The sequence below is a fragment of the Rhipicephalus sanguineus genome, chromosome 1, assembly GCF_013339695.2.
Source record: "Rhipicephalus sanguineus isolate Rsan-2018 chromosome 1, BIME_Rsan_1.4, whole genome shotgun sequence".
In the NCBI taxonomy this organism is placed as follows: domain Eukaryota; kingdom Metazoa; phylum Arthropoda; class Arachnida; order Ixodida; family Ixodidae; genus Rhipicephalus; species Rhipicephalus sanguineus.
The window spans coordinates 251,336,122-251,348,959 of NC_051176.1; the positions used below are offsets into that span (position 1 = coordinate 251,336,122).

At 47.8% G+C, this 12,838-nt stretch overlaps 1 protein-coding gene across 1 annotated transcript in view; it reads left to right on the top strand.

Annotated features, from left to right (window-relative positions):
* The first annotated feature begins 293 nt into the window (after window positions 1–293).
* The window catches only part of LOC119377683 (aquaporin AQPAe.a), a 36,663-nt gene continuing 24,118 nt past the window's right edge, over window positions 294–12,838 (top strand). Inside the window, exon 1 of the mRNA XM_037647046.2 lies at window positions 294–1,399. Within this exon, the coding sequence (XP_037502974.1) occupies window positions 821–1,399 (579 nt within the window). The 5' untranslated portion in view covers window positions 294–820. The remainder of the gene's footprint in view (window positions 1,400–12,838) is intronic.

Below are 12,838 nucleotides of genomic sequence, written 5' to 3' on the forward strand. Positions count from 1 at the left end.
TATTCCAAGAACATCGCTGACCACCGCCATAACGCAATCGTGTTTCCCATGCCGCTTGCTCATCAAAGGGCGAGAGGTGTGGCGCGGGAGAAACAGAGTCGACGCAACCAGAGAACGAAAGAAAGAGGCCCGGGAGACTCCATCGCACAGGAGCTTCTTTCGCTGGGGCTCTCCTTCGGGAGGAGGTCGGCGATGCTGGAAATGGAGAGAGCACACCTCCCCATTGACTAGCCGCCGCGCCGCTTACGGAAAAAACGATTAGCATTCTCGCCGGCCGTTTCAGATCAATTCTGCCTTGTCTTCCTCCTCGGTCGAGTGTCTCTACTCTCCGCGTGACGTTGCCAAGGCCACGTGACGCCAGACGAGGAGAGCCCGCAGAGGAGGAAGGACGCGCATCCCTCCGCGTATCCATTCCTGCTCCCGGCGGCGAGAGAGGGAGAAAGGGGGGCGTGCAAATAAGAAAGAAACAAGTGCAAAAGATAGGGCAACCACTAAAAGTTGACTCGCGGGCTCCGGCTTTATCAAAGCTGTCTGAGAAATCGTCCGTTCGCTATCGGATCTGCACCGGTGTCGTTTACGCGTCCAGAATCCCACCGTCAAGTGTTCTCGAGAGAGTAGCGGCCACACAGAGCGCATCGACCGCGGAGAGAACGTTTGCAAAGCTCTTTTGCGCGAGCAGTTAGTCGGTAGCAGTCTTTGCAAGGACTGTGCGCGTCGTGTTCCACTTGACACGGTCGGAGACCCCGCAGAGCCGCTTAGATTTGACGCCACCCTGTGCCAGACCACTCTCGTTCAGAGCGCAGCGAGCCACGTGTAGAAGATGGGCCGAGTCCGCCAGTTTCGTTCCTTCTGCGGCATCGACGAGGTGTCCGCCACGAGCAGCCTGTGGAAGTCCATGGTGGCCGAATACATCGGGACGGCCGTGATCGTGCTCATCGGCTGCGGCTCGTGCATCAACTGGGGCTCGCCCGAGAAGCCACAGGGCGAGGCCACCATGGTGCAGATCGCCATCGGGTTCGGGATCACCGTAGCCAGCATGGTGCAGGCACTTGGCCACGTGAGCGGCGGGCACCTGAATCCGGCCGTCACCATCGGGATGCTGTTCGTGGGACGCGTGTCGCTGTTGCGCAGCTTCTTCTACCTGTGCAGCCAGCTCATCGGAGGCATCACGGGCGCTGCCATCCTGCGCGCAGTCACTCCGGAGGCGCGACACGGGGCTCTGGGCGGCACGTCGCTCGCCGAGGGCGTCACGCCGCTCATGGGTCTCGGCGTCGAGGCCTGCATCACCTTCATCCTCGTGCTGACGGTGTTCGGCGTCTGCGACGCCAACCGGCTCGACGTCCAGGGCTCGGCGCCGCTGGCCATTGGTCTCTCGGTCACCACATGCCACGTCTTTGCGGTAAGACTCTCCTGCTTCGAGTCACTGAGCACGCGCCGATCGAGTCGCGCTCTGCGTCGATTCTCGCGGCGCGGACGTTCAACAACCTCCTCATGGAGTGCATTTTACTGCACACGCTGGCAACAGTCGCTACAATGGGCATATTTGTAGCCATTGCTGTCAGCTCCTTCCTAATGGCTGAAAGTAGCAGATCAGGTGCTTTCACTGAATTCTACCGATGTTCCGCTGTTCGTCACATGGCGATCGTTTCAGTTGTCTGTGAAATGACACAAGGAACGCCAAAATGTGTGTGATTGTAAACGTACAGCTGCGCCAGCGACGTCGGACTGGAAGAGAAAATTGACTTCTACAAAAACTGCCCAGTTGGAAATGGCCAAGCATGATAACTTCCAGCAAATAATTTGTGTCACCGCGTTGTGGGTACTTATTAAATGGCTTCGGACTGCTGAGAAATTAAAGTCATAAGGACTCATGTTACGCAATAATCCTAATAATACGTACAGGGCACTAAGAGACATCTATCATTCGCATTCTTAAAGGCCAGTGCTGTAGACGATAAGTTTTGAAACGCAATAATATGCGAATTTGAATTAACCGCCTTAACACTCGCTTAAAATCAGTGCAGGCTATTCTCGTAAATTCGGTGGCAGAGTAGACGAAAACAGAAGCCAATTTTTCAGGAAATTTCAGTTTAGGAATTTCACACTGACATTGACTGTCAAAGTAAATCAAGCTACATTCAGCGCATTGATCAGTGGCAGAAACGGTTGACAGGGTTTTATGCAATAAGCTTCTTGTCGCAGGTTTTTTGTTGCCATAAAAAAAAAATAAAAAAATATCGATCTTGTGAACCGCAGTCTCATTCTATAGAAGCTCTTTAGAGCATCAAGGCGACAGAAATTTCCTTAATTCGTATTTAAGGTGGGGGTTCCACTGCAGTGTAGTTTCATTCTGAGCCGCCAGAAGACGCCACCAAGTCACGTTTGGAAAAAAGAGAGGAAAATGCGCTCTCCGGCCGTCGCGACAGCGAAGAGCCTCTCCCTGCTGCAACTAATCCACTCTTTTCAGGGGCGCCGCTGCTCCTTTGAAAAGTTTCAGATGTGCTTCACGCCCCCCCCCCTTCCCGCCCGCTCCCCCCCCCCCCCCCAAAGAAAAAAAAAAGCACGGCCCAGTGAGCCTTCGTACTCCCATGCCACTGACTAGAAAAGAGGTGCCTCTTTACTATTTACGCGCCGCTGCCGCAAGGGCTGCTTTTTTTTTTCTCCCCTTCAACGACGCCTCTTTCTATCTCTCCTTCTGTGATGACCCTCGCTCACTTGTCCCTGTCCCCAGCGGTGCGGTTCTTTTCACGGGAGGAACAATTGCGCTGCAAACCGCTCACGTAGGCTGCCTGGCCAGCTGCTCTCCGTGACATACAGTGCCGAAATGCGGGTTTGGGTGACAAACTCTATCGCGGAGGTCACATCACAAGCGAACCATGAGACATCACATCCTTCCGTGTACAGTGTACTTATGTAAATAATCCCCTCTGTCGCTGTCGTTTACTCATTTACTGATTGTCACTACTCAGTCATCTGCTTGAGCTAGACAGCGGTCATCATAATAAACTCTCCTTTTTCTTTGTTCCATTTCTATGTACTTCCTCAAGTAAACAGCCACTTACGTCTACCACTCTATATGCCGTTACACACCCTGACACAATCGATCTATGTACTAAAGATTTTATTTCTCTCGAGAAAGAATTGACAGCAATATTTTGTAGAGAGAACGCTATAATTATGCAGTAATTATTCTCCAAATAATTGTGGTGACATGAGGGCTTCTATTCACAGTTTATGAATTATTTGCAAATGCTCAGGGAAGTTCTGTTCGCGTACACACACGCACATATATATAGAAAAGTGAAAAAAAAAAACACGTGTGCGAAGCAATTTTATTTACGTTTCACTGGAGGTCTAAGCTTCATCAGATAAAGCTCGGACCCCGAGCGGAACGTAAATAAAATTGCTTCGCACGCGTGTCTGACTTTTCTGAGAATCTTTTACCGAACCTAGAAACCCTGCGTCGTTTCTGAGTGTGTTACATATATATATATATATATATATATATATATATATATATATATATATATATATATATATATATATTTGCGCAGTAGAATTGACAGCAATCTTTCTGCGCCAAAAGTATGCAGAAGACATCGTTGTCACTGCAATTGTGCTGGAACGTGAGACATGGTGGTCTGACAGGAAGAAAAAGAAAGAATAAAGACGAGACTGCCTCCAGGATAGCATTCAACTCTGTCCCGTTGTCAAAACTCTGCCGTTTGTGATACCCTGTAGAGGGTCGTGACGCTATTTCTGCGGCCCTTGTTGGGAACACGGCACAGTTTTACCCTGACCTGCAACACGGGGTGTAAGCAAACTCGTATGTACTCCTTCCTTCCCCCATGGAAGAAACGCGCCCAGTGGTTGTGTGTAACACCTCCACCCCCCCCCCTCCTCCCCTCATTATACCCGACACAACTTCTCGTTCGTCTGTAGGAGAAGACAAATTCTATTTGACTAGCTGTGCTCTTCCTTCACCGTGTAACATAAGCTTCCGAATGTAACCTAAGCTTCCGAATGTTCGAAAGACGGGTAGTTTGGCAATTGCGTGCTACAACGCTGCCGCTCTGACCCACGGTGTCAAACCCGTGCTAACTGCCTAAGCAGCACAGTTTTCCCTGCTATACGTACCGTCATTTATTTCATTTGAATTGAAACTTCAGCAGAGTAGTATCAATTCATCTTTTGGTTGATGCAGCATTTATTTATCATGTTACCGTGTGCAAAGCATCAGATGAACCGCAAAACCATTTGTATGACAGAGCTGAAGCAATTACGTCTTCAGCGACATATATGCGTGGCATGAATGGTCCTGGTGCGTTATTCTCTTGTCGGGGGAACGACTTCTCTATTCGCGTACGCTATTTCAATAGGATTTTGATTTTCAATAAAGTTCGTTACAATAACATGATGAGTGGTCGTTTCACCCAAATTGTCAGTAATTGACAGCAAGCTGGCGCTGATCGAAGCGTAGACGGCCTAACAGCCGGAGACGCACAGTGCGGTAGTCCGAGGTCCGTCTTCGGCGGAAACTCGGCGTCACGGCCTTTCCTGGGGCACAAAGGCGCCATGTGTCGCATTACCGCTTCGGCACCAGCGACAATGGTGTTGTTTCGAGCAATTGCAACCATGCACCTCCTGGTGCATGAGAAACAGCCGGCGTCTTCCTTATCGCCGCAAAGTGAGGCGGCTGCCTTTATTCCGTCCCGGCGCCCGAGGCAAAGGGTGGCTCGCCGATTGCGACAACTCTTGGAAAAAAAAGGTCGGCATATTCACTGACTAAATGCTAACCGTTTACTTGTCACAAAATACACTAGCCTCTTAGTAAGTGAAGGTAGTAAAATGCAGGCTAGTGGAACTTGCTACCTAGATAGTGAGTGAATAGTACTAGCTCGAATGGCTAGTCCATTACTAAGTTGTTAGTAACCGCGCTAACAACTCAATTAGAGGCTTACGCCAGGGGCGTAGCCAAGGGGGGGGGGGGGTTGGGGGGGTTCAAACCCCCCCCCCCGAAATTTTTCAATTTTGCTTGCGTATATATACACGCACACATACAAACGCACGCACGAACATACATGAAGTATGGTTGAACCCCCCCCCCGAAAAAAATTTCTGGCTACGCCCCTGGCTTACGCCTATTTTGTTTATATGTGCGTGTGCATTGCCATATAAAGATGATTCTATTACAAAAGTACCTAAAGGACTAAAAAAACGAAGTGGCATTGTCCTCGTACATTAACGAATGGCCGCTAATTACTTCATGTAATTACCGTGGTAGGTACACAAAGCAACCAACATACATAGAGGCATGAATTGATCACGAATGAGAAAACACACGCAAGTGCACACACAGAATAGCAAGACTTTTACGTAGCTGATATCTACTGTAGCAGCGGCTTGAAGACTATGCTCCTATGCACCGTGTACTGGTTGGCAATCATAGAATTTAGAAGAATAATTGATGTTTTCTACACATTGTCGTGTGCCCTTATATTTGCTTATATGCGTGCCATCACGTAGCACGAAACTTTAATTCCAAGGTAATCAACAAAACAAAAATTGTTTAAATTTTGCTAAAGACTGTCACGATTACGGCAAAGTATACTGCGCATCTACGAAAGATCTGGCAATGTGGGTGGCTAGTAGTTATTTAGTTAAAAACACCAAGTAAACTTTCTGGTTAGTGAAGGCAGCACTTTACGACCTTTACTAACTGCTGGCTAGTAAACAGATTTCGCGATGGTAGTAAAATACGCTCGAAAGTAGTAAATGCAAGCATTTACTAACCATTTACTAACTTCTTTTCTAAGAGTGCACAGCGCACGCTCGAGAAGCTCAAATCTACGCGAGCAGTGGACACCAGTGGATGCGAATGAAATGCGTTCCGTTCTCTAGCGTCTCCCGTTACTAAGCACAGACTGTCGGCTTTCGTGCTGCAGCACACATTTTATTACCTGCTCTCATCCTCGCTCAATCGCCCCCCCCCCCCCCCCCCATGCTGCCTCTCAGCTTCAGGCTAGCACAGTGGATGTTATGCCCCATCTCCTGTACTCGTGGGGTCTAGACTACACCAGTCTTGGTGGTGTTGCCTCGTGCATAGTGCACCCCTTCTTCCCAGGGAAGGATTGGTTAGCCTACAGACTTTTGGGAAACCCTTGTCTCCCCCACTAACTCAATTAGACTGCATTGCCGTGGGAAACAGTGCCGCGTTCCAGCTGCGTTTACACGAATGCGACAGAATGCAGCGGTAGCACATCACCTTTCCTAGAGCAATGCGCCGCCGTTTACATGGAGTGCATGAACCCTCCCGAGAAGTCCTCGCTTTCTGCCCCCGCAGCTGTCGTGTAGTATCGAAGAGGTGCACTCGAGGCCGACTCGAGGAGGGGCCGGCGTTCCCCTTCAATTGTGTAAGGTGGTCCATGAGTCGGCTTACCCCTCGAAATCCACACCTGCTTGGCGCATTTGTGCGATGCGCCTTTCCAGCGCTTACACCCGTTTACATGGATGCGATGCGCCAGTTGTCGCATTCGTGTGAACGAGGTGCGTGCCGTGCCGGTTTACGGCAAACTGTCAACGCAGGCACACTTCCCTACCGTGGGAAGATGAACTGGGCCACACTCAGACAACGTGGAGACCATTTTGTGGAGACGGCGTGTCGGCGTCTTGTTGAATGAATGGAGTCGCCCCAGCTGGCCGGTTATAATCCCGTTTACATGAATGCGACAGTAGCGCATCGGCTTTGCAAGCGCGTTTCGGGAAGGCGATGCGACGCCGTTTACAGAACCCCTCGTCTTCTCTTCGCCGCAGCGGCCATGTGGTTGCTGGCCGAGTTCATTGATGTCAGAGGGATACATGCGCTTGTGTCTGAAGCACGGGAGACAAAAATTACCACCTTTTTCTCCTTCATGAACCACTATACAAAGAGATACATATTAGCGCGAACAAAGAAACAAAGACTACAGAGAGAAGTGGGAGGAAGCAGAAAGGTTTCAGCGCCTGACCTGTCTGCTCCCTTCCAATTCCTTCTCGAGTGTTTGTTTTTTGCTTTGCGCTAATATGAATACCTTATAGCGAAAGAGGCACGCCCGGAGTTCGCACGACGGGAGGCCACCGTTACTCTCTTCGTGATTTACGGCCTGTGATTCGACCGGGACTCGCAATACCATCCCTGTCTGACGTATTACTGCAATGCGCCTTCCTAGCGAATTGCCATTGTTAACATGAACGCGATGCGCATCTGTCGCTTTCATGTAAACGTGTTTTATGCACAACGATACCAACTATACTTTTTATAAACTTATCGTTTTCAAAAACGCTTCTCTTCTTGTCTGGCTACTAGGCGCAAGTCCCAGTTCGGCTACGTTGGCTCGTCAGCCTTACGACTCACGCTACGAGTTTACGACCCGCTATCCTCAGACATCGCAAGTTCTCAGCACGGCAGACTTTCCAAAGACGTTGAGTTGTTAGCTCCTAACGTTTCTCCTTCAGGCGAAAGCGGCGGCTGATAAAGCACGAGCTGAGCAAAGAAAACAGAGAGGAGGTGTTCGATCGCGTGTCACGAGCACAACAGCATGCACTGCGCAGATATCGAGGAATAGCTGTTGATTTCAGCCGCCAGTGCAGCAACACAAGCCTACAGGCACGCGCCTAAGATTCCCGGCCGGAGGCTATCAATCGGATGTCACTGTCTTCCGACGGCAAAGCTGTGTTGCGTGGAACGATGTCATACTTCGGGTTTCCAGCTCACCACATCAGCATTGGACGCAAATTCCCGCTACCGCAAGAATTGCTGCGTAGTCACCGATATGGTCTGCGCACAAGGATATACAGCAGCGAACGAACCGGGACCCCAAGCGTATCACGCATGTATGCCACCCACCTGCCGTTTGTAAAACCTTGCCTGAGGAGGTTTACTGAAGAAATAAAAAAAACTTAGGAGGCCTACTATTTAGGGCCGAAACATACAAATCCAAGTGCCAGAAGAGATGTAGAGTAGACCATTCGGAAAATCCCAATGAATATGTGCCCGCACATGCCACAGGGTGACCGCAAATACGGCCGAAGCTTACCACTAAGGCTTTTTATATAAACTTTATTTGTGATTCGAGCAAACAGGTATACAAATTTAGGTGTGAAGTTTGCGATACTGGGCTGACAGAAACCGCGTTCCACACCCCAAAGTACAATCATTCAAAGCAAGAGCAATGAATCAGAGAAATACGCAAAGTGAGCTCGCAGTTCCTAGGCTGTAACCGCAGGCTGTCTAAAGGTGCGCGTGATAGAAGCGGGGGCGGAGGCAGGGTAACCACGCGAGCGCCTTGTTGCACGGTGTTCCGACTCAGAGTGAAGAGTTCGCAAACGCCCGCGTCCCCTTGGAGCTAGCCTTATGTAATTATGAGGAACGCCGATATGGGGCACTCCTGAACACTTAGAGTGCACGGAAATATATACGCGGGTGTTCCTGGATTTCGTTGCCATGGAAATGCGCCTGTCGTAGGCGGAAATCGAACCCACGTCCTGAAGCGAAACAGTCCGATGCATAACTTGCCAAAGTATATGATAGACGGCGAATCGGAGCGAGCGTATCCTGCCAAGTTTCCGCTTGTAGCCTAATCTAGCAAGTACAGAGCACAGCAAGCCCAGTTGAACGGGATGGGTTACTTTCGCGCTCACGCACTTTTGCCCGGGGAAAATGCTGCGACGCATAAAGGAAAGGAAGCCGGTACCAAAGAAATTCGAGTGGCCTACATTTTTTAGAAGCGGAGGTATACATCTTAGTTGTGTTTAATTGTTAATTTAGTTAGTTTAACTCTGCGGTGTTTAGTTTGTTAGCAGTGGCAGAAAGGAACACGCAGCAAATACAAAACAGTTGTCGTGTCATTCCTATATATGTGTGCCTTATCTCGTATTTATGATGTTTATTGCTGTGGATTCATATGAACAAGCCCAGCAAACCACACCTCTGGAAAACGACATTTTTTCTAAAAAAAAGGAAAGAAAAGGAAAGCTGAGGTGCTATTCAAAACATACTTCGCCCACGCAGATCTACTCAGTTCCCTCGCATCGCACGCGCAGTGCCCGTTTTTCTGCTTTCTCTTGTCTGCCGTTGCACACCCCTCGGTTTTAGTGGTCGCCCGAGTGGGGCCACAAACATACGCACGCACACGAGGGGGACGTTCCGAGAGTACGGCTTTTCTTTTTTTTTCACTTGACGACGCTCACCCCATACTCTCTGTGCAAAATCGGCATTTGCCCCCCCCTCCAGCCACACCGGCACTTGCCCCCACCCAAGCTATGCCAGATCTCTCTCTGCCCCCCTCCCCCAGCCGCGATGCAAGACGGCTTTGCACCCCCCAAGGCGCCCATGCTTCACACTTGCTTTCACGCTCTCCCGCGCAGCCGTCTGAAAGGCAGACAAAAAGAGAAGACTTGCAGATGCTGGGGCATGGTCTGAAGTTGACATTCTCCCCTGAAGTAAAGTGTTTTCGAACGCCACAGTCGGGGAGACGGGGAGCTTTCCAATGCAGCGCTTTCGTGTTGTCCGTCTAGGTGGCGCTAGAGGAAGATTTTCGTTGTAGTGATAGGAATAATGCAGATTTCTCAGTGTTCCTGCAGTATTTGTGTGTGATTAGTGTGTATAATTATATAAGGAGACCGTAACTATTATATTTTAAGCTATGCATGCGGAGATCTCAGCGCAGTTTGAAGATTACTCCACTTTTGTTGACGTTTTCAGCATGAAAAATTAAGACAGTTTACGAGCTTCGTATCGCATTTCTGCTTGCTTTATTGAAAAACGCTAGGTCCAGGAAATAGATCGGGGACTATAGTTTCTCTACGTGCAAATTCGGCCATGGAACTTCAGTAGCTTTCCACGAAAATGGGTCACGGTAGGTCCCTATATTGAGAATATCGCCCACTTTAGATGAATATAATTTAAAAAGTAGCACGTGCACATCGATGAAATTGGGTATTCAGACGGAAAATCTTATCCTCTACATACGCCCCGAAAATGAACTTTCTCTAGCGAATAGTTACTGGACAATCTGCTGCGGAAGTTACTAAATTTGGCTGTTTTCAAAAGCTCAGCAACAAAAAAGTAGAAGTCCAACATCAATTTGCTACGTTGAGAAAATAGGTAAATATGTCTTGAATGTGCTGCGCAAAGAACAGTGCTGTAACTGTAGCAGATTTTTTAAAAAATGGTCACTGCTGAGGCACAGTCAGCCAAAACCGTGTAACTTGCGCTTATTCTTGGCTATCCATCCCCAAATACTAATGGTTGACTTGTTTTTAATAAATATATTTGAAAAGTACAAAGATCAAGCTTTTCAATGATATATAAGTCAACTATATAAAGCACGGAGAACAGCCGCCGCGTCGGTTGGAAAAGTGACAAAAACGACGTGTTCGTGCCGCCGGAGTGAGACCGCCGCCTTAATACGTCGAATACAGATCGTGCGAATCACTCCTAAGATAGCAGAAACAAAATTTGCCCGTGCTGTATGCAGCAACAGCTTCTTAATAAAATACGCACATGCTGACCTGAGAAATCGTAGCTTCGGGCGAGTAATGAAATACGCATCATGCTACATCGACCTCAAACCGAAAGCTACGCTTCAAAACGTGTAAACGTACACAAAGGTGGGAGAATGGCAAGGCTGTTATGAACAACATTCGGCCTGTCTCTTGCTTCACTGGACTAGTCGGACGGTGGTCTCGGTGTTTACGATACAGAATGTTCTAAATTCAGTTAATATAGATTAAGTGTTATATATTTTACTCTGTATAATTATTTTCTTTTCCTTACCTTAATAATAATAATAATAATAATAATAATAATAATAATAATAATAATAATAATAATAATAATAATAATAATAATAATAATAATAATAATAATAATAATATTTGGGTTTTACGTGCCAAAACCACGATATGATTATGAGGCCCGCCGTAGTGGAGGGCTCCGGAAAATTTTACCATCTGGTGTTCTTTTACGGGCAATGACAACGCACACTACACGTTTTTTTTTTCGTTTTTTTTATCTCATACAGCACAGATAATCACCAGGTTAAACATCCTGTTCTCTTTTCAATATAATCAGCGTTCTTAGAAGACGACGGGTAGCAAATCGCCACACCTACGCGCAAGAACGACTTAACATGACGTGCTAACATCTCAGGCACCACGCCCACTTAAATCATCTGACGCAAGACCGTCGAGATCTGTTCAACTCTGATAGCAATGTAATATTGACTTATTGTTCCGCGCCATATTACGGGACTTCCATTGGAAAATAACATTTGGCCGCGATGATGCCAAGAATGGTTTGTGATAAGAAAATTTCCCTCTAAAAGTTACGTACAAGCGCTTTTTTTTTGTAGTCTATTAAAGGAGCAAAGCAAGGGACGTCTTGTCACTTGCGCCGAAGTTTCTCATTGTCGCTGCATGCGAGCTACTCTCAATCTCCCTATGCCCTATCTGATCTTTATGCGATAGTCTTGTGCCGGCGCGGACGCTAAACGCCATAAATCTTGCTAGAGCGCACCTTGGCAGACGGGCCAAGTAGGAAGCTGCTTGCTACGCATCTTTTTTTTTTCTCTTTTTTATGACCACAGACTTAATAGATTCAGCAGCGCGCGTGTCGGCACTTGAGCTGCTTTCTCATGCACACACAGAGCCGGGTGAGCCGCATGTTTGTGTGTGTGTACTAGGAAACAAGGGAGACCTAGCTGTTGCCTCTCTGTCGGTGTGTTTCTTTCTTCGAGCAAATGCAAGTCGGTTGGCGAGAAGTGCATGCCTTCAAGCTTCCCAAGCACGCAGGTGTCCTTGCATACACAATTTTCAGGGTCAATCGAATGGGCTCGAGGATCGTCAGAGATACAAGAAAAAAGAAGCAAGCGAGAGAGAGAGAGAGAGAGAGAGATACTTCGAAACCATTTATTTTCGGTGCAAGCGTAATAATAAGACGTAAGTGCGCGGTTTTTTATTATTGTAAACACGGGTGCATTCAATTCCGCATTCAATATTTAATGCGATGCAAGGAATATGCATCACAAACAGCATCATCATTGCCAAAGATATGTTAGCGAAGATGGTTTCACGTCACGAAGGCAATCGAGTAACTAACGACGATTAACCACATAGGCAAAGAAACGTCGTGCCCCCAACCGAATCCATCATCACCAGCCTATTATAAATAAATAAATAAATAAATAAATAAATAAATAAATAAATAAATAAATAAATAGTATATATGTCCACTCCAGGACGAAGGCTTCTCCCAATGCCTTCCACTTTAGCCCGTCTTGCGCGAGCGCATTCCATGTAATGCTTGCGAACTTCGCAACATCATCACCCCACCTATCTGGCACCCTCGTGTGCGTTCTTCAGCGCTTGGTATCTAATTCCGTCCATCTCGCTCAAGGAGGTTTAAAATCTCACTACACTCAGAGAAAAGAAGAATTAAGGAGGAAGTGGGCAATAAATTCTCACAAGTGCCCACACTGGACATTGTCATGGCGCGTTCGAGTTTTTAGTTCCCCTGGAGATTCAGTTACGTCATGGAAACGAGAGAGAGGGAGAATAGGGGGCGTGTCTCTTACGATGGAGGGTGCAACGGACTACGAGAACCTGGCTAAAAAAAGTTATTTCAACGAACACACGCACACGACGCCAGAGGCGAGACAAAAAAAAAATAAAAGAAAAAGAAAAGTTGAAAAGTCGCGACACTCGCGGGAAAGCCAGAGGGCATCAAGAGACGCCGTCTCACCCTCCTCAGCATTCAGCATCTCGCGCAGTCGTTCGCGCAGCGCACCATCTGTGTGCG